We start from the raw sequence: 22,811 nt of genomic DNA, 5'->3' as shown, positions 1-22,811 counted from the left end.
TATCTAGTTCTCGGTTCAATGGTAGGTTAACCAGGTGACTCAAGGTTGTCCTGTTTACTCCGTGAATGATACCATTTAACTTCTAGACACCAAGGGGGCTTTACAGGAGTGAACAGCTTCATCTCTCAAAAAGGAAGGTTCTTCAGGGGCGCCTGGGTGGCTCAGTCGTTAAGCATCTGCCTTCGGCTCAGGTCATGATCCCAGGGTCTTGGGATCGAGCCCCGCATCGGGCTCCCTGCTCCGCCGGAAGCCTGCTTCTCCCTCTTCCCACTCCCCCTGCTTGTGTTCCCTCTCTCGCTGTGTCTCTGTCTGTCAAATAAATAAAATCTTAAAAAAAAAAAAAAAAAGAAAGGTTCTTCAAGTGTGTGTGTGCATACAAACACGTGCACACATGCATAGGCAAAGTGCCTAAGATATGCAAACTTGACAGTAACCACAAATTACTGACAGGCGAGCTACTGACAGCTACCTTTGGGGATTGCGGTTGGGAAAGGGGAAAGCAAGTGAGGTTCTCTTCATTCTCTACCTTCTATGCTTAATTGTTCAAAAACCTTTTCAATGTAAACATTCCAATAAATTTTTCGCTTTAAAAATTATTAAAATATCAATTAGTCAAGAATTCTTAAGTAAACAAAGATCAAAATTTTAACTTTCACTCCCTTTTGAAATACCACCAAAATGCTAGTAGTAAGGGACTACTGTAGAGACAGACAACTGGCGTGGACACAAAGCCACCAAACTGGGGCACCTGGGTGACCAGTCGGTGAAGGTTAAGCATCTGCCCACACAGGGCTCTCTGCTCAGCGGGGAGCCTGCTTCTCCCTCTCCCTCTGCCTGCCGCTCCCCCTGCTCGTGCACGCGCGCGCTCTCTCTCTGTCAGATAAATAAATAAATCTTTAAAAAACAAATAAACAGGGCACCTGGGTGGCTCAGTCGTTAAGCGTCTGCCTTCGGCTCAGGTCATGATCCCGGGGTCTTGGGATGGAGCCCCGCATCGGGCTCCCTGCTCAGCGGGAAACCTGCTTCTCCCTCTCCCGCTCCCTCTGCTTGTGTTCCCTCTCTCGCTATCTCTCTGTCAAATAAATAAAACCTAAAAAATAAAATAAAATACTCCAGTAAACCATTTCAAGAAGAGGTGAAACAATAGCAGAATACTAACTGTTCTTGGGAGCTGGATGACGGGTAGAGAGTAGGTCCCTAAAACCGACAATGCAAGCTGAAACCATGCGAAACAACCTAATAATCAACAGGAAAAATGATGTTGTCCCGTGAATTCTAAAAATTTGTCAAAACATTAAAAACTGAGTTATAAATGTACACAGAAATGAAAAAAATAGTCCAACTATTTAGCCCACTAATTTAAAGAAATATTGGGATTCAACGTTTTGGGATCAGCTTCCAACATTTTGCCTTTATCGAATGTTGTGAAATATCTCCGAGAATTTCCTTACTGTGAAGTGGTGGCCACCATCACTTCTTCTGGGACATCTGTACCCTTTTCATCACAATCACTTGCTCATTTATGCTGAGAAGCTCCCCTTCATGAAGGTCCCCTAGCTGCCTGTCTAGAGTCTCTCAAACAGCAGCGGCAACCTTCCCATAGTCAAATACAACGCAGTTCATGATCAGTTTGAATCCCGTGGCTATTTGCAGTGTAGTACGTTTCTACCACACTGCATATTACTGTTACTTTCTGCCACGATGCTCCCCATTTCTTCCAAACCTCAGCTACAGAAATTGCAGAATCTCTGGTTGTAGCATCAGTAGCTGCCCAAAAGTCCATTAGAAGCTGAAATGAACCTGTCCACTGGCTCATCAATGAAGTTGGTTTGATGGTAAAAACACGAGCTTTCACATTTTCATTCAAAAGCCCAAGAGAACGTGGGGCATAACCCAAGAGGAGTGCTAAAAGCTTACAATGTCTCTGTACCACTAGGAGATACAGAGGCGACACCATCAAAAGCTCTGTCTTCAGTGAGTAAACTGACCAACAGATGAGCAGCAAGCAGTCACCGGCAGACTTTGAAAGAAGTGATCGGATAAGCCGCCGATGGTGCTGCACATCTGTTCTTTTGTAAATGAGATTTGTGGACTGAAGGGCCAGCATTCGAGTTTGTACTTTATGCAGTTACTCGAACAGTGAATATACCACAGCAACTGAAGTTTGAACCCTGTTGTTGGGAGACTGCTGTTATTTACCTAAACTGCAGTAACCGATTCGTGCATATTGGAGCCACACAAAGCAAGGACTGCCTGTAGTGGACACAAAGAGATTAAAATACGTAGCGACCTCTTTCCTCACTGGGCGCCAGTACTTTGAACAGTCAGGCCTTTACCTTTCTGATGCTTCTCTGGGATTCTCCCAAGGAAACAGTCTAACGAGACCACCCTAAACCCAGGTTTCTCAGCCTCAGACTTTTGACATTTCAGATCAGGTAACTCTGTGCTGTCAGGGGCTGCCCTGTCTGTCTACTGTAGGATTTTTACAGCAACATCTCTGGCCAGTAGCAATCCCCTCCCCTACTGTGACAACAAAGAATGTCTCGAACCAAGTATTGCCCTATAATCTGGGGGGTGGGAGAACCACTGCCCAAGACAAAGACCCCACAGTCCAACCCACACACTCAGAGCTTTCCACCAGCATTTTTATAATCTCCTGTTTATAAAAGTGCTTCACTTTTATAAACAGGAGATGACCAGAGATCACCAGGCCACTAAGGAAAGTCACTGGCATTAGAGACTAGAGTGAAAAACAAGAAGAAAAACATTTTAATTACACTAATATCCTCAAAGAGATACTGATTGTATCCATTAATAGGGTGCTATTTTTTTAAGGTTTTGGAAATCAAAAAGCAGGAATTTTTTTAAAGATTTTATTTATTTATTTGAAAGAGAGAATGAGAGAGAGAGAGGGCACATGAGACGGGGTAGGGTCAGAGGGAGAAGCAGACTCCCTGCTAAGCAGGGAGCCTGATGTGGAACTTGATCCCAGGACCCCAGGATCATGACCTAAGCCGAAGGCAGTCGCTTAACCAACTGAGCCCCCCAGGTGCCCCAGGAATTTTTTTTTTTAAGATTTTATTCAATTATTTGACAAAGACACAGCGAGAGAGGGAACACAAGCAGGGCCAGTGGGAGAAGCAGGCTTCCCGCGGAGAGGAGCAGGGAGCCCAATGTGGGGCTTGATCCCAGGACCCTGGTATCATGACCTGAGCCAAAGGCAGACACTTAACTACTGAGCCACCTAGGATTAGACAACAGAGTTGAGGGCATCTCTCAAAAAAATAAAAAGGACAAAGTCAGAGAAACAGAAAAGTGTACCGAGCAAAACACTCAGAAATTACGGCCAGTTGGGTAGCTTAAAAAGCTCAAAAAAAAAAAAGAAAGAAAGAAAGAAAGAAAGAAAGAAAGAAAGAAAGAAAGAAAGAAAGAAAGAAAGAAAGAAAGAAAGAAAGAAAGAAAAAAAAGGTATCCAAGTAATTTGGGAAGTTGCTGGAATTGAAAAACGTTATTTTCTAGACTCAGTGAAGTACTCAATCAACTGAAAAGTAAACCAACTCTTTACTGTCAGGTTTCCAACACTGAAGACTTAAAATCCTAACAAGCTTCCAGAAAGATGGGTCATGCATGCATCAAAAAGATGTCCGGGGGCGCCTGCGTGGCTCAGTCTGTTGAGAGGCTGCCTTCGGCTCGGGTCATGATCGCAGGGTCCTGGGATCGAGCCCCGCATCAGGTTTCCTGCTCAGCAGGAGTCTGCTTCTCCCTCCTCCTCTCCCTCTGTTCTCTCTCATAAATAAAAATCTTAAAAAAAAAAGATGTCTGACTTCTTCCACAGTAGCACTGAAAGCAGTGCCTTCAATACTCAAGGGAAATGATTTCAAACCCAGATCCTATACTCAAATTTTCAACTGAATGTGAAGATAGAATAAAAGCATGTCCAGATGTGCAAGGTCCCCCCAAAAAAATCCTCCACAACACTCTTCTCTAACTGCTACAAGGTGTTCTCCATGAAAACAAGGGAACAGGGGCGCCTGGGGGGGCTCAGTCTGTTAAGCGTCTGCCTTCGGCTCAGGTCATGATGCCAGGGTCCTGGGATCGAGCCCCGCATCGGGCTCCCTGCTCAACGGGGAGCCTGATTCTCCCTCTGCCTGCTGCTCCCCCTGCTTGCTTAGTCTCTCTCTCAAATAAATAAAATCATTAAAAAAAAAAAAAAAAGACTCTCTCCCTTTCCCTCTGCCCCTCCCTCCTCTCCCACAAAGGAAGGAAGGAAATAAGGAAGGAAGGGAGGGAGGGAGGGAGGGAGGGAGGGAGGGAGGGAGGGAGGGAGGGAGGAAAGAAGGAAAAATTTTAGGATGCAGATGTGAAACTTGTCTAGACTGGAACAGATAAGCTGTGAGGGAGGCTTCCCCAATACAACAGTAACACTCTTGTTGATGTTTTCAACAGTCCTGAGAGGAAATTAAGACAACTGGTACAGTGGGGCGCCTGGGTGGTTCATCCGTTAAGCATCTGCCTCCAGCTCAGATCATGACCCTGGAGTCCTGGGATCAAGCCCCGTGTCAGGCTCCCTGCTCAGTGGGGAGTGTGCCTCTCCCTCTCCCTTCCCCTGCTCATCTTCTCTAATAAATAAAATCTTCAAAAAAAAAAAAAAAAGACAACTGGTGCAGGATAGATTAGTGACAAGAACCTAAAAATAAAGACTACTCCAGGGAAATACCCAAAGTTGTACAAGGGTGCACCTGGGTGGCTCAGTCGTTAAGTGTCTGCCTGCAGCACAGGTCATGATCCCAGGGTCCTGGGATCGAGCCCCGCATCGAGCCCCGCATCGGGCTCCCTGCTCCGCGGAAGCCTGCTTCTCCCTCTGCCACTCCCCCTGCTTGTGTTCCCTCTCTTGCTGTCAAATAAAATCTTCAAAAAAAAAGTTGTACAAGAAAAGTGAACTGTTAAGACTCAGCAACTCAGTAATAGCTTTTAAATACTACGAATATTATCTTAGCAAAATTAAGACCCAATTATACAGTGAAAGTGGGAGGTTAGAGTCTATGTATGGTAAAAGTTGAAGATGACTAAAACTACACATCATTTTCCACTATGGGAAGTCAAGAGCCAAAAGCTGGAAGGGCCAAGTAGTTGCACAAACGTATAGCATTCGGCGACACTGGGATAAATACAAGGACTGAGTGTCACTGCATCAGGAAAGGGAGCAATGGTGGTGGGAGACCCATTTCTGTTGTAAGCCTTGTTGAGTCACATGACTCCTTAACATGCACACATACAACCTTGATTTCAAAAACTTGTTGAAAAAAAGGCAACCTCTATGCCCAAGAAACCAAAGCTCTCCAGAGCATGTATCCCCAGCCCGTGGTAGGTATTACTATATATGGAAATACAAACTCCCTCTGGTCTCTTCTTAGTTCTTGAGGTTCCTCTTCCCCACATCTAGCTCCTCTTCCCAGAGAAACACATCCTTGATTCAAGTATTTAATCAGCTGTTTTCTCCCAAGCCAGGGGGGAAATGTTGAGGCGGGTTACTATTCATTTAATCACAGGGAAGACAGGATCGAGGCTTGTGTGAGGCACACAGCATCAGGAAAGGAAACCAATACCAAAACTCAAGAGCGTCTCCTCCAAAACCTTCAGTCCAGGGATTGATGCTAAGTTCTCCTTTACCATACAGAGCCCCCTCCTTCCTCAAAAAAAAAAAAAAAAAAAAAAATCACAGGGCTACTTTCAGCCAGCCCCAAAGGCTACAACCGATGTCCATTCTCTGCTAAGATGTAATACTGGGAAAGATACAACTCCCCAGGCTGGGTCTATCACCTGTAAGAGAGGGGTAAAGACCTATTCGAAGAGGTCTTGAGGATTAAATGTATATAAAAAGCTTAGCACAGTGCCTGACCTTAAATGGTGAACACTGAGTGAGCAAGTCTATGGCATGTACCCAACCAGTGAGTGACCTAATCTCTCTCAGGCATAGGTCAGGCAGGCATAGCTTTATGTGGTACAGTGTGGCTTCTCAAAGCTTCTTCCTAAAACCCAACTCTCAGGACAGGAATCATCTACCTAGCTTGCAAAGCAATGCACTTTTCATTAACTGTTCTGATCAAGGGTGAAAGAGATAATGGGTCAAGACTGAAGAACCCATCACTGAAAGTTTTTAAGTAAGTTGAGCTAGCCACACACATATACACCCCACCCGTCTTAACATCCTTCAGAATAGCAAAGCTGGGAACATTCTAAATAAGGATCTGGTAAAGCAGTCCATTCAAACAGGAGAACTTGGTGGCCGTCAAACAACGAATACACTTATACATGCTAACGTGGGAGTGTCTAGGCTGTGCTGGCGCAAGGAAAAGTGCCGAACAGCTACAACAGTACTTGTGGACTGAAGTCATGGATATTCTGGGATCACAAGAAACTTAACAGGGAGGAGTGGGGAAGTGTAAGTGGGTCGGTAGTTATTTAAGATACTCTCCTAAGAATGGCATAGGGCTAATTGATTTGGAGCCCAGATGCTTCAAATATGAACAAAAACCATGAGAACGAAATTTTCTAAAAATTGTAGGCTTTTTTATTCAGTTAAGAGGTAGACAGATGAACATGGAAGGCTGTCCCATTTAACTTGCCCAAAGTTCATATTCCACTCCATTCATCCATCCCACACTGCCAGAAATTGTAAAGAAATAACCAAGACTGCCAGAAGGCTTTTTCTTCCTACTTCTTTTTAGCAATAATAGTGAACTGCTGGCAAAGAAGTTACTACTAACTTAAATTTTCACTGTGTCCAAAGAACCTCGTCCCTATAAGAAGTTCCCACATATGCCAATAGAACCTGCCACTACCGACAGGAGGGCAGAGTACAAATGGCTCTATTTCTCTAAGAGACTACAAGGGAAGCTTCAGTTATGTTTGTTGTTAAGTCCCTGTGCATGTTAGGGCAGAAGCTGGTGAAACCACCAAAGCAGAGCACACTGCGTCAAATGGCTCTGAATGGTTGTTTAAAAAAAAAAAAAAAAAAATCGCAAGTTATCTTCAGAGACAACATTAAAACATAATGGAATTGAAGCCTGATACAAAAAGTAGAGAATTATGTACAGGAATTCACAGCCCAGAAGGAAAAGGGACCTCAATAGGAACCAGTGGAAACCTGGCTATTTTACATAGCTAATTTTGAGACAAGTCATATTTAGCACAAAAGCAATTATAGCACAAGTAACACTTCCCTCCCACAGCTCCCAAACTTTAAAAAGACTCTTGTCGGTCTTCTGTTAACACTGTGATCCTTCTTCAAAGGAGCAGGAATGTGTAAGATGGCCCCAAACATCGACACGAATTTTAATCTCCAACAGCTTCACGCTCTGAGGATGACATATTTGAAGACTGCCATAATAGCAGCACTGATCACGCCAGAAATGGGGACGGTAACAAACCAGGCCATAAAAATGTTGCGGAAGAGTCGCCAGTCAACAGCCTTTTTGGATCGGAGCCAGCCAACAGATACAACAGAGCCCACCTAGCAGAGAAAGGGATCAAGGAGACTGGTTAGTAAAGGCCAATGGTATTTTGGTAACAGACACATGATCTTATGTAGGTAAGGAGCCCCAAGCAGCTGATGAGACTGATTCCATGAAAGATGGTCTGTAACAGGATAAGAAGCAGATTACCCACGGGAAGATGAAGGCAAAAATGTAAAAATCCAATCACTACATCTGTGGTAATTGGGGTAATATACGAGAACAACATCTCCTTTCTCTCTCCTGAGCTACTGGAATTTTCATCAACTGCTTTAATAATGAACAGTTTTAATAAATTATTTTAAGTTTCAGGTTTGCCAAACATCATTTTAGAGGAAGACAGTTATTAAACCTCATAGCCAATCACACCTGGAGATACCCTAGAAGAAGAAGGATGACTCACAGGCTGCATGATGAACCAACTTAAATTGCCTTAAGGAAGCCAGTTTTTTTTTTTCTAGTTATTACATGGCCATCAAGCAACTTCAGAATTCAACAAGATTCTCCGTACTTCAATTCTGAGGCTATGAATATAAATAACGCTGCCCTTCAACAGCCCAACAAGCCTCATAGATGGGGTAACTATACAGAAAAGGACTTTTGCCATCATTTAGGGAGAACATACAGTATTGGCTTAAATAAGAGTACTAGACCCAAGGAATTGTAAACTGTAAGCCTTTACATTATTGCAGTCATTTGTCCTAAATTTGTGAACTCTTCAGGACTCCAACAGCATAAAACTTTCTAAACTACAGTTATCACACTTGAAAAAACAAACAAAAAACTTCTCCATATTACTAGAACCATTCAATAGACACAGCACATATACATTACACTTACTTTACAATGTGTTGTACTGATGGGAAGACCAATATTTGATGCAATTACCACCGTGAGGGCAGATGCTAGTTCAATACTGAAGCCACTGTAGACATAAAAAGATTACTTGTCAAGAATGGAAGCTGTTTTATAAGCTAACATTACCTCAAAGTTAACACAATCTTACTGTGCTCTACTCAGTGACAAAACCTGACACTAACCTAACATCTTTAATTTGCTGTAGGTCCTGAAATCTATTCTAAGATTTTATTTATTCATTATTCATTTGAGAGAGAGAGAGCATAAGTGGAAGAGTGGTAAGAGGGAGAGGGAGAAGCAGACTCCCCACTGAGCAGGGAGCCCAATGTGGGGCCAGATCCCAGGACCTGGAGATCATGAGCCAAAGGCAGACATGTAACCATCTGAGCCACCCAGGCGCCCCTGAAATCTAATTTAAATCAGGCTCTCTTCCCTCTTCTCTAATGTTTTTGAGGTTTTAAGGGTTCCTAGAAGCCCATTATTAAAGTTTGCACTTCTATCTGGAAGAATTTAATAAACATCAGTCTTAGCTCTCAAGTAAAGACAAATAAAGGACAAGTATACAGAGCTATTCACTCCACACACACACCTTTCTCAGAAAAGTCATATTATTAAGAGACCACTGGAGATGAGTATTTGACCAAAATTATGTTTAAGGGCCAGACAACATGTAAAATTGAAAAAGTTCACAACAATGAGAGTAACATCAGGACCTTATACAAGCTTGGGTTACATTAGCTGAAGATTTGTGTGGTAACACTACACAGTATTATGTATCCTAAGAAAATGAGCATTAGCCTAAGACCTGCTTTACCAACTTACCTAGAAGGTGTGATTGGTGTCAGATCTTTTCCCATGGTCTGGATAACTCTCCTTCCCCAAACCCACAGACCAATACAAATACCAACTCCACCATAGAGCAGAAGCCATATTGGTGTTGCTACTGTTGAAGAAACATCTCCCGTGTCATAAACCAGATACAAAGCAACCAGAGGACCGATGGCATTGCTGAAAGAAAAAAAGAGGACAAAGATGATTTTTCAGGCAGAACTAGAACTTGGCAAGATCCAGTTTGCTAAATGACCTACTAGATTATTTAAAGCAAAGCTGTCAAGCTCATTTAGCAAACAGTCCTTTCAAAAGAAATAAATAAATACACAGCAGAAAAAAATGGAAGCTGCTCTCAGAGAAGGGTCCCATGCATTTGGTGGCCCATCCTCCAACAGGTAGCCTAGAACAACTCTGGTTCCAATGACCAGTTTACAAACGACAGAACTACGGCCAACAACCTCCAAATTCATTCCCTAGGGCAGTGATTTTTAAGCTTTTCATCTCAGTATTCACCGAATTTACTATCACAGAACTGGATCCTATCTTGATAGACAAGACCTCTCCATGAAGAATATCTGTGTTTATCATCTACAGAAACATTCTTTGTAATCTCTCTAAAGGAAAAAAAAAAAAAAAATTTTTTTTTTTTTTAAGATGTTAAGTAATCTCTACACCCAACCTGGGGCTCAGACTTACAACTGAGATCAAGAGTCGTGTGCTCTACCGACTGAGCCAGTCAGGCACCCTTATAAAATAAATTTTACTGCCTGTTTTATTAAGTCAATAACTGCTATTACCTCACCCTCTCTAGCTTATTCGTGTCCCACGGGGTGGTATGGGACCAAAGCCACAAGCATAGCCTTATAAAAGGGGTAAGGTGATACAAAAATAGAAAGCGTGATGCTGTGATTCCAAGTCAACTGACCTGACGTCATTTCCACCATGGGCAAATGACCCAAAGCAGGCTGTAAGGATCTGCAGGAACTGGAAGAGGAGAGACACCTCTGGTTTATCCTGGTCATACCATTCTTCTAGAGAGCCGCTACTTCCTTTTCTGTCACCCAGACCCATCTCTGCCTTCTTGACACTCATGTCCATCTCGGATGCCGAGTGAATGTCAGACACAGCATTGCAGTAACTGGTGTAACTGTCCATTCGAATTCGCTTCTTGCTGTCTGCATTCGGCCATGTCAGTTTCTCCATTTCTTCACCTTTCTGTTCACCTTCTTTGGCACGGAATGAATCCAGAGGCATGCCACAAATTGCCATGGTGTAGGAAGTATAGCTATTATTGCGCCTCAAGGGTTTGTCGCCAGAGTCTCCCATGCAGTCTCCCACCTTGGCAAGATGTAATTTATGGAGCAGCTCTTTGTACAAGCCAGAATCTTTATGCACGGTGTGATACTGATAGTGCCCACTGGAGTTTATCTGGTTACTGACGGCTTGATTGAACTGAACAAGGTTCCCATTAGGCAACTGCACTGCCCCTGGCCAAGACCAGAAACAGTAACATTAAAAACAAACAGCATCAGGTCCAAACAGCAAGCCTCCTCCCCAGGATAGGTAACAAAGCCAAACTCTTATTTTCCCCACTGAAGAACAACTCTACTCACCATTCATGGTGCTATCTATGCTGGTTTCCTCTTTCAGATCCACGCTGGGAAGCCTCTCTCGCTCTGGAGCTTCCTCCAAGTCTCCAAGTTTAAACGAGACTGTTCTCTCCTCCACCACAGCCCGGAGTGGCACAGTGGCAGACCCTACCTCAGAAACAGGATTCCTGGTTTCAATATCGCTGAGAGACAACTTTGTTTCTTCGTGGTCTTCTTTCAAGCTATTCTTTTTTTCCATTAAAGGGCTTTCAGAAGGACTAGACTTTATTTCTCCTAGAAAAAAGGGGGGTTTTTTTGGTTTGGTTTTGACCAAACTAACTCATTCCAGATCTCCCGTCTCCCCATCTAAAAAAAAATCCATCCTCAAAGTAATATACTTTGGTGAAAATTCAGGATAATTTTCCCTGTCTGCTTCACTTGGCTTATCTCCTATCTTTCCTTTGGAAAGAAATCAGCAATGCTTCAGAAGTCACAAACTTTTTCAGTAAAGGGCCGACAGTAAAATATTTTAGGCTTTATGGGCTCTGCTGCATATTCTTCTCCTTCACAAAACAAAGATTCTGGTTTTACAAGGATAAAAACTATTCCTAGCTCCCTGCTGACCCATTCTGAGGTGAAAGGTACCTAAAAAGCATGAGATGGACAAACTGAAATTTTACACTGCATCTAATTCATGTTCTTTTTAAAAAACGAATGCCCCCAAATTTCAGTCCAGGAGTTCAAGCAAAGGAACACAGCTCAATGCAGGCAACTAAAGATGACCACTTGAATTCCCACCTCTGTAAAACAGAGGTCTGCTTTAATGTTCTGCCTTCTGGTGCTGAATGCCATGACTAGGCAGGAATATTTTCTGCTCAGTCTACCAATGCCCAGTACGTTTACACGTTCATTCAGGCAGCACAACCACGCTATAGAGTAGAACCATAAAACATTAGCGAGACTTGTCTCCTCTTCTTCCAGACTGGGGGAAGAATGAGGTCGGGATGTCATGCAAGTCTCATTCCCACTGTGCGCACGGCACAGGCAGACTAGCACAGACTAGAGCCTCTCCGAGAGGGCTCAGTGCAGCTGCATGACACAGCACTCCTCCTAGTGCCCAGCAGTACGTGCATCCCTCCACTGCCCAACGACAAACTTGAAATCACTAACCAAGCATTTGCAGATGGAAAGGGCAGAAAAAGGTTACTTTAACAGATCTCAAGCCAGTAAGGAAACAAATACAAGATTTAAATAAGACTGACACTAACGAACTTTATTCCATATTTAATTACACTCTACTGCCCTTATGTAGTAATGGTCTAAATGATTCCTTCACATTAACACTGGAAAATATCTACCTCTAGAATTTGGGTGACAATTCAGAGAATTAACCAAATCGAAAGTCAGATATAAATATGTGACTTAGCTTTGCATGTCTAAATCTGAAGTTACACACAGAAGTAGTTAGGATAAAGTTTCCTCCTTGAAAATATTTTGTACCTACCCCCCTATTACACATTAAGATATCCTCACACTTCCAATTAATGTTAAGCTACTTCTCTCTGTATTTCTGTCACCAGCAAGTGACGCAGTAAAAAGTAGACTGAATGACCAGTTTGTCCCCCATTATATGTCAACTATTCCTTATGAGTAGGTCTCAGGTCATTTCAAGTCAATAAAAACATAGTTTGGACAATAAACCCATCTCCTGAAATCTCATTTAAAATTTTTGACTTTGCCAATCTATCCAAATAGTGGGTTTTTATTAAGTGATCACACACAAAAAAACAAGCACATTGCTAGATAAAATGTTCTGCTACAATTTGTTACTTACGTTCGATTTTTCTCTTCATCCTGGGACATACAAAGAACCAGACGATAAGGGCACAGAAAACTGCACATCCCACCGAGATGAGGATGGTGCCCCACAGAGGAAGTTTGTCAAAGCCCAGCACTAGGAGATAAAATGGTGCATCTTGAAAACCCCAGGGCAACAGCCCCCTGCAACAATGTGTAAACCCTCCTCTGGGGACTCGGGGGTTCCCCAAGCCAACCCATCACCCTTTATAACTGCTGCCAGCCTTAGGTCCACAGGGTTTTAATTGTGCTCATAACTACACAAATTTGGAGGGGGGGAAATCCCATGGTCATCTGAAACCCACACCTCCACCTCTGGCTCACTCTCCACACCTGCTAGATTAGATTCGTGTCTCCCAAGCTCCTTCGAAAACTAGTTTTCCTTTCTTTACTTAGAAGATAATAAGGATCAACTATACTGAGGATCTGCAACTAGCTATGAAAAAATGGAAACCTTCCACTCCCTAAGCCTCCAGATGGTAGCTGCCACACATTATGTTTGCACATACAGATTTTGATGTTAAAAAAGAAAGGGGCCCCAAGACTCCTATTTGTCATACTGACAGAATTCTCTGTGGAAGTTATCACATCCATTGTATTACCCTCCAGTAAAATCCTTTAACAAGATTATCTCTTAAGAGGCATTATCAAACTAAGATACAGAAAACCAGAATATTATCAAAAGATAATAGTTCAAAGGGCTATCTTTCACAAAAAGAAAATAGTTTAGTGGTAATTTAATTAACAAGCCGTATCTTAGAGACTTGCCTACTTTTCACCTGGCTTTGGGATCATTAGTATCAGTCCTCATCTGTTTATCACTTAAATGCCAACAGGCTCCAAGCCACCAGCCTAATGACTGAAGCAAAGCACTACAGAATTCTATTTAAGCCTAAAAGATGTTATAATGATCTATAGTTCATCCAAGAATAGCTTGGCTACCTGCAGTTCTTTTGCTTTATTCTGATTAGGGGGGGGGCGCCTTGGTGGCTCAGTTGGTTAAACGACTGCCTTCGGCTCAGGTCATGATCCTGCAGTCCTGGGATCGAGTCCCACATCGGGCTCCCTGCTCAGCAGGGAGTCTGCTTCTCCCTCTGACCCTCTTCCCTCTCGTCCTATGTCTCATTCTCTCTCTCTCAAATAAATAAATAAAATCTTTAAAAAAAAAATAAAAAATAAAAAAATATTCTGATTAGGAATTAAATTACTTATAAAATGGAAAATCTATTGTCCCCCCAATTATTAATATTTAAAAATCACATATAAATTGTGGTCCCTTCAAAACTAAAGTTCTATAGTGACTATAAATCTTTCCATTTTAATTCCTATCAATTATAACCATGTATTTACTCACACAAACTAAAATATATATGAAATTTAATCAATGTCTATCACAATTTAAATTTGCCTGTGTTCCAAGTCAAAAAGGGGAGATGAGAAGGGGAAATTTTTCTTGTAAATGATCCACAAAGAACAGAACAAAAATATCCCAAGTTCCTTTTTCAAAAATGACTGAAAGTTTAAGTCTCTATTTCACTGAACTATGAGCTTTGCTGCTACCAGATAAAACAGTGCTTAGAGCCTCTCCTGTGAGGTTTAGCACAAAGAACTCAATTTAAAATAGAACGAAAATGCAGCATGCATGTTTTTCTTTGCCTGTACCATTTAGCAAGGAGTCTGGTATCCCCTAAGATCAATATTGTCATAAAGTTGTCCATTTTCCTTCCTAATTATTCCAAGAATAAAGACAAGGCTAAAAATACTTAGCTAATTCCATTTTTGGTCAGTGACTTATTACTTCAGTGAAGTTTAAGAAGCAAGTTACAATCCATTAGTCAGAAAAGTAATCAATTTAGTGGGCCCCAATGAAAATTAAAAACTAAAGAGAATTATCTGAAAATATGAGTGCACAGCACACAGTAAGAGTAAATAGTTTCAAAATACTATTCTGGTTTTCCTTCCTCTTTCTCTACATGGGTGTCTTGGGCAGCAATGTACAATGTATTTTTTCCAGTAGGTCACAGTGAAAAGATTAAAAGCCATTGACTTGACCATCAAGTCAAATGACCCTAGATAGCAAAACTGAGCTGATCAAAGCATGTACTGTCCTGTAAGTTACAAGTGATTGATCTTTTTCAGTTGTTAAATTGAACACGTATCATAATTTAATCCATGCTTTGCCTTAGTCCCAAAATAAAAGCAATAATTTCAATCTTTATATCCTCAAATTATTTTTCCTCTTAGCTGCATGAATTCTTCTTCCAAGTGCACTTAGACCAGTTGTTAAACATCCCAACTCTTCTCATTCAAGCAGATTCAGGGAAGTAAATTTAGTGCTTAGAAACAAAGGTAGCTCCATTTGGGAGAGAAAAATGAGAATATCCAGCAAACCAGTCCTAAATGACTGATTATTGAAGACCAAATATAACTAATGACTCTTCAGTAGTCAGTAGTTGAGGTATCACTTCCAGTATTTTTAGCATAGATAGGAGAAAGGGAGGGAGAAGGTCATATTATCGGTGGATCCTGTGAAGACTAAAGAGTAAAGGTCTGTAGTGATTTAGAATCTGAGCAGGTCTCTTTGGTTGAAAAACTATCTAGGTTAACTCAGCATACACTAGCCTGCAGCCTTCTGAAATGGGCGCAGGCCAGCCACCTTCTAGGAGATTTCAGCCCTGTAAAGCAAAAAGGGGTAAATTGGGCATTTAATGCAAGTTTTATAAACAACTTTAAATTCACATTTAAATATTTTGATATGTACTTACAAGGTGCTCCAGTATACATGATGGAAAAAAGGTTTATTCCAACTGTGCAGGCATAGAAAACTGGCAAAGCTCGCAAACCATTAGGAACTGGATCTGCCTGTAAAAGATCGTAAGATCAATACCTTAAAAGGTGTTAAAGTTAATTCATTTCCACAGAACCTTGTAAAAGGGCAGGTTCGGGAATTACAGTGCCAGTTACTGGTCTCCAAGCAGTAGGAAAAGCCCAGTTGGCCTTGTTCCTGGAAGTCTCCCTACCAAGGCTGACCTCATCTTTTACATCTACCTGGATTTAAGTTTATGTTTGGTTTATTATTATTATGTGGGAGGGGGCTGCTATTTCTAACAAGGCTACCTATCCCAGTGACTGGTAATGTCCCAATTAATCAGTTTTATCACCCAGTGTTCTAAGGTATCTGATGTCCAGATATAAATTTGAGCATACATCTGAGATGTACATTTGTAAAAGATGTCAAGAAACAGACTATGAGATGTTAGGACATTTCTCACCATGTCTGCAAAGATTTTTTTTTTTTTTAAAGATTTTATTTATTTATTTGACAGAGAGACAGTGAGAGCAGAAACATAAGCAGGGGGAGTGGGAGAGGGAGAAGCAGGCTTCCCGCCGAGCAGAGAGCCCGATGCGGGGCTCGATCCCAGGACCCTGGGACCATGATCTGAGCCAAAGGCAGATGCCTAACGACTGAGCCACCCAGGCACCCCTGGAAAAGATTTCTTAAAACCAAAACATGCAGAATTTACCTGCAACAAACATCTTTTCTAGACATCAACAGATATACCATTATTAATAATTTACCAAACTGCTAAAATAAAAATCAACTGTACACTAAGTCACCTCCTCATTCAACAGACTGTGCCAAACACTATTGTGGGCACTAAAATGTGGAAACGAATGAGACAAAGTTCCTGGCCTCAGAGAACTGACATTTACATTCTAGTAGAGAAAAAAGTAGCAATAAATACTATGAAGAAGATAAAGGAGGGTAAGGGGCAGTGATGGAAGGAGGGGCACACTGGGGAGTATCAGTGGAACATAGACACAAACGTGGTAAGTCAACAAGCCACGTGCATTCCTAAGGGTGGAAAAAAAGCAAGCCACCTTGGGGGGGCGGGGACTGTATTCCAGACAGAGATATCAGCAAGTGCAAAAACCCTGAGGCAAAAACTCCAGATGTTTAAGGAACTGCAAGGCCAGTGTAACTGGAAATAAGAAGAGTTGCACTTACAACAAATATGTATTAATTCTACAGGAAAACATCGAAGTCAAACACTTAAAGAGAACACAGATTTGAATATACAGGGAAAACTAAACTATGAAGATATTACCCTAAAGGTTTAATGCTGCCTTGATCACAATCCAAAAGAAAATCTTGAGAAAGAAGAGAAAGACCCAAAGTGATTCTAGAGTTTCTGACTAAGGGTACATGGCTGGCTAAGTCGGTGGAGCACTTAGTCACGGTGGTGACTCTTGATCTTGGTTGTAAATTTGAGCCCCACACTGGGCACAGAGATTACTTAAAAATAAAATCTTTAAAAAACAAATAAGTAAATACAGCTTCTGACTAAGATAATCAATACATTGGGAAGAAGGAGGTAGTGGCTGAAGATGAACACAACAGAAGATGCCATTCCAAATCAGTGGAGATGAGCCCTCACTGAAAACCACTTTGAATTTTAGCTTCCCTATCCATACTTTAAATATGTATTTTTCTTCTAAGAACTATCCATGGTTTCAAGATCCTCCCCAAAATCAAAACCCATTAGGGTTCCATAAACCTTACATAGGGACTTCTCTTAACAGATTCTCAAATACTATTTGGTAATATGGTATCAAATCAAACTAATTATAGAGTTGGGAGGAAGTAGCCTATGTTTTTATTTTTCTGTATAGCCCAATTATGTATTCCCTCAAGGTAACCAAAAATTAATTAGTTGGGGGGAAGGTAGGGAATGAATGATGCTACTACTGGTTTATTATGAAATACAGGCTCAGGGGCGCCTGGGTGGCTCAGTCTGTTAAGCATCTGCCTTTGGCTAAGGTCATAATCCCAGGGTCCTGGGATTTAGTGGGGCTCCCTGCTCAGCATGGAGTCTGCCTCTCCCTTTCCCCCAGCTCACGTTCTATCAAATAAATAAATAAAATCTTAAAAAAAAAAAGAAAGAAAGAAATACAGGCTTAGCCTAAAAAAGGGCTAAGTTCATAAATCAGCCGGGGGGGGGGGGGGAGTGATAAAACAAACCGTGTTCTCCCTTTAACTCCCTCCAGACTCCTCTCAGTCACTCACAAGAGGTAACCAAGGCTAACAACTTCATAAAATTTTTATTACTGTATGACTTATCTAACACACACTTGAATCTTTACCTGAAAATAATGTAAATATCTCACCATCCAGTTATGTGAGATGTGAAAGGGGGGTCTTCATAACTCCCCATCTTCAACCAGAATAGTCCACTGTTTACATACTGGATGTTCCCATAAACCTTTGTCTAAAGAAAAAGGCTCCTCTGAGTTTGAAAAGATGTCCTAGATTTAATGTGATTCCTAACAAAAGGGAGAATGCTGAGCGACCTGTTTTCTCTAACTAGCATTTAAATACCCAACAGGGAAACTTTCCCTTAGCCCCTATATTCCTTGTTTATTGCCCCCAGTCCTTTAAAGGGAAGTACCTCACCTCCATTCTCCTTTTTCCTACTAGACCACCCAATACCCTTGAAACAGACATTGAGAAAACAGAAAACTTTTAAAAAGAAATTTTAATGTTAATTTCCAAAACAGAATCTTAAGTTGGAAAGCATCTTAATGGTCAAATATTCAGACTTTAACAGCCAGGACCCCCAAAGGTTACCAGCATAAGGATGTTTTCTTGAGATTTAAAACCTAAGGTAACCAGAACTATTCACATTCATCACCTAAAGACTCACTGATAGATTGGGCACAAGGGTATATATGGGTCATGGGGAGGAAAGGGGGGTTTGGAGGTCAAGAAGGTTCTCAAAGTCAATATTGTTTTAAACACAATTCCAATCATTCTTAATCATGTCCATCCTCATTCCCACATAAAGAATATACAGTTAAGAAGTTAATATATTTAACTTTAGCTCTCAACTGTGGGTAAAAAATACCTGCCCGTGCATTTCTCAAATCAGAGATTCTGGGCACTAAAAATCCCTCCTCACACCTCAGAGCACCACCATTCCCCCTCCAAGAAAGAAGACAAGTTTGTTTTGTCTTGAGACACACAAAGCCTCTCCAGAATCAGAACAATCTGCTTCCCAGTAATCAACAAAGACCCAATGTAAACTTTTATAAAGCAGGAATCCCTAACGGGATCCTATTAATTCTTCTGGTTCTCTGGTATGGAGCAAGCTATATGGCTCTAATAAGAAGACTGAAAGATCTGACCAGTGACTACCGGTACAGCTCAAATCTAAGCTTCATGTTATCATATGCTACAACAGTTCTGGGGATTGGGAGGTAGGTGCTCATCATACCTGTTTGCTAAGTAGAACAATACCAAACTTCAAGGCCGTTAATAGTAACAATGAACTATTTACTCCCAAATTATAATCAACCTATAGATGTTTCAAATTTTCAACTGCTATATTCTGCCAGACTCAGGTCCGAGGAAAAGTGATTAATGAATCACGGTATTTCTACAGAGGTACAAATCCTTCCCTACAGAAGCTTACAACTAGACCAAACAAGTGGATCTGAATATATTCTTACCCCTTGGGATTAAGCTACCTATCTCTCTTCACTCAGATTTCTACCGTTTAGGAGCATTTTTAAGAACTCACAATGGACCGTTAAGAGCCAGTCCCCTCAGAAAAAAGACAACTTTGTTTCCTGAGAAAAATGCATTTATTCTTACTAAGTAACTCAGTCCAATGACAACATCCCTTGTTGTCTACATTTATTTTGGAGCCAGCATCAGACTTCTTGATAAAAATGCTATTGGGTCACTCAAAAGGGATTTTCAAATGGGACAGGAAATTAAATGACTGTCTGGAAACTTTTTTTTTTTTGCCAAGAAAAACAAAACAAAACAAAACCTACCTTTACTGGCTCTTTTACCTAGTCTAAGAAATTATAGAGTCGAGTCACTGTGAGAGGTAAAGTCCCCACCTAGAAGCTTATAAACTGGTTATGATAATCAGCACTACAGAAGTAACTACGTGGAGACCCAAACTACTCAGTTTAACTATCAGCTAAAAAAAAAGCCACAAGAGACATTGTGACTTATTGAACCCCAAGCTTGTAAGTCAAACTGGTCTGCATATGATGGTTTAGGTAAAGCAGTAATCAACAAACACCTGTACAAAGCCACCCTGAATAAATTTCCTTATTTTCTCATTTCCAGCCTCTCCTATTTCTTGGCACACCATAGTACTCATTCAATTTTTCCTCTGAATGCATTCATTCTTGGTTACGGAAAATTTGTTTCTTTCAGAGAACTCAGCAACATACAAGAGATATACGGAACATAAATTTTTTAACTTTCTAAGGCCACACCAATCACATCTGGAAGAATGCTAACAGTCTGAATACCACGTGAGTATGACCCATCAAAGGTCATAATAGAGGAGAGAGAAAGATTACCTTACGGAGGATGAATGCACGAACAAGGAAGAATAAAATTCCAGACATAATACCAGAAAGCAGTGGAGAGATGAACCAAGACATCACTGGAACAGAACACAATAAAAAAAAAAAAAAAAAGTCAATTAATGAAAAGCAGCAACAAAAAAAAACCACTTTAAATTTTAATATTCTATCTTCAAAACTTTCTATTTTACACCATATATTTCATATAATGCCACAGTACCACACGACAAGAATAAAAATTAAAAAACCATTTAGAATTAAACATACCAATTTTTATCAGTTCAGACCACTTGACACCCTCCTGCCCCTTTGCCACAAGGGAGAAACCAATGGTTGCACCAACAATACAATGGGTTCCAGAAATGGGAAGCTTCAAAAACGAAGCCACTAGTTGCCACACAGCAGAACCTGAAACACAGGCAAGTTTTATTAAATGGCAAAATTCTTAGGAACGCACTGCATTCTGAAGAAAAAAATCTGAAACGGAGAGCACAGGAATGGAACTACCCATTTGCTCACCCGCCACTAAGGAGCATACATAAAAAGAACTCACCAAACATCGCACTGACGGAGCCGGCCATCAACAGCTGTTGGGTCGAATTGTACATCTCCACGTCGATTAAGCCCTTCCTGATTGTTTCGCTCACTTTGGCCCCCAGTAGGACAGAGCCCACGGTTTCAAAGATACTCGCTAGGATGCAGGCTTGCTTGAGGGTCACTACACCTGAGCCCACAGCTGTACCAAACGAATTTGCTACATCATTGGCTCCCACGGAGAATGCCAAGACAAATGCAATAATGAAGCCCAGGATCAGCATCCATAGGTAGTCCACCAATGGACCAGAAGCAGCAGCAGCAGCAAAAGTACTGGTAGGCAGCGTTGTCACGGTAGATGCCATTCTCTAGACTAGTGGTTTGTTGTTGTTTTTTTTAATTATAAGAGAATTACTGAGCGGCTTTCAAGATGTGTAAACAGAATATGAGGTATCAAAAATGCTATAATAAATAATATATATTATATAAAATTAAATACTGTAAACTACGGCACAGAAACCGAGCTGGGGAGTTACTGCTATACGCTGCGTCTGGGCATCTGTTGTCTGTGGTTTCTTTGGCTCTGGAGGGCTAAAAGCAAGGAGAATTCCATGGCGGAGAAGAGAAAGGACGCAAGTTCATCCTGGGGGGGGGGAGGGAGAAGAAAATAACAATAACAGCGAGCCCTGGGGGGACGCGTGCGGCACCCCGCGCTGGCCCACGCGGCTGGGGAACCCGGCCTTGTCCTCCTCCCGCACCCCCCGTCCCGGGCCCCGAGCAGGGCTCGCGAGGCGGTGGGCACGTGGCGCCGGGAACCCCCTCGGCCGGCGCGCGCCCAGCCCGCGCCCCGCCCCCCGCCCGCGCGCGCCCTCCCCACGAAAACCGGAAAAGAGCCGTTCCCGCGCGCGCGCGCCGCCCGGGGACCGCCAAAAAGGCCCGCGGGCGGGCGGGGTGGGGGAGGGAGGCGAACAGAAACGAAACCAGAATCTCGCCGCACCGCCCGCACCGGCCCACCCGACCGCCTCCCGCGCCACGGCGTCGGCGCCTGGCCCCGGGAAGAAGAAAGCCTTATCCACGGTGGCGCCACCACTCACCAGAGGAAACGAAGGGCCGAGCGGGAGACGAGAGGTGCAGGCTGCGGCGGTGGGTTGGAGCCACGGACGCACGCACCTGGGGTCGAGGAGGAGACGGCCCGGGGCGGAGGCTCCGGGGATGGTTCGGCGGGGCTTAGCGACCCACCCTGGAAGCACCCGCGGGCCCCTCAGCGGCCGAAAAGAGCAAGCACGCAGCGCGCGCCGGCAGCCATCACTCTGGCGGTACACCCCGCCGGCCCCTACTTATAGCCCGGCGCCGCGACCCGCGTGACCCGCCGCGCCTCGCCCCGGCTCCAGAGCCCCGCCCCCGGGGTGGTGCAGCCCCCACCGGCCGGCGTGCCCAACCGGGTGAGCCCGACGGCGGCGCTCATTGGCCGGACCCGCGCCGGCGGCCACGCCCCCAGCGGGGAGCTTGTCCACGTGGGGAGGGCCAGCCCCCACTCTGCAGCCTCGCCCTGGCGTCTGTGTAGTGTCTCGGCACACGGGTTAGTTCCTGGTGGAGACCGTGGGGGACCCTAGCGCTGCCGCCGGAGGTCGTCATGCGGGGTTTTAGAGGCTGCGACCAAGGTCATTCCTAGTCCCCCTATCTCGCGGGCCCCGTTTCACAGTGCTGACCGCTTCTCCAGGCTTCCTTTGAGCGCACTAGTGACCTGCCGCGTCCAGAGGCTACACCTAGCCGAGTTCCCCTCCGGTCCGTCCAGTGACGCTGCGGGAGAGCTCGAGCCCTCGGGCTCCGGATCCAGTCCTGGCACGTTGTCGCACCTGTGACTTGCCCTTGGCCAGACAGGCACTGGCCCTCGCGGGGGGAGGGAGAAGGCTCACGTGGTCGGTTTGCTCCCGCAGTCATGCACTTGGGTGAAAACAGAAAGACTGAAGGGTCACGAGAACCAGGTTGTCTCCCCGTTTATGGCGCAGAGCCTCAGGAAGGCTGTGGGTCATTAATTTCCTGTAGACCTGCGTTTTCTACATCGTGGCTGTGGCGCGGGAGGAAGGACACTGCTTCGGATTCAAGTCCTGACTCCTACTTGCTGCAGTGTGTCACCTTGAGAAAATTCCAGATCTCTCAGACTGCATTGTCACTAATGTAAAATGTTAACAATCAGTACCTATTTTGTGGCAGGACTTAAATTAACGTAGCGCGAATG

The 22,811-nt window shown here is 43.2% G+C and overlaps 1 protein-coding gene across 1 annotated transcript; it reads right to left on the bottom strand.

The window, feature by feature from the left end:
- Positions 1 to 6,548: 6,548 nt before the first annotated feature.
- SLC20A1 (solute carrier family 20 member 1) lies at positions 6,549 to 21,897 on the bottom strand. The gene is made up of 11 exons (XM_028122365.2): positions 21,667 to 21,897; positions 20,592 to 21,215; positions 20,306 to 20,446; positions 20,033 to 20,118; positions 15,415 to 15,511; positions 12,627 to 12,746; positions 10,817 to 11,086; positions 10,129 to 10,690; positions 9,195 to 9,380; positions 8,355 to 8,439; positions 6,549 to 7,513 (listed from the first exon to the last, which is right to left on the bottom strand). The coding sequence occupies exons 2-11, from the start codon at positions 20,935 to 20,937 to the stop codon at positions 7,352 to 7,354; spliced, it is 2,055 nt and encodes a 684-aa protein (XP_027978166.1). The 5' UTR covers positions 20,938 to 21,215; positions 21,667 to 21,897; the 3' UTR covers positions 6,549 to 7,351.
- Positions 21,898 to 22,811: the final 914 nt, after the last annotated feature.

Source organism: Eumetopias jubatus, unplaced genomic scaffold, assembly GCF_037043125.1.
Source record: "Eumetopias jubatus isolate StellerSeaLion01/CBP00866 unplaced genomic scaffold, mEumJub1_p1.0 scaffold_9, whole genome shotgun sequence".
Lineage (NCBI taxonomy): Eukaryota > Metazoa > Chordata > Mammalia > Carnivora > Otariidae > Eumetopias > Eumetopias jubatus.
The sequence above is the reverse complement of the archived record's forward strand: the minus strand, read 5'-3'. Positions and strand labels throughout refer to the sequence as shown.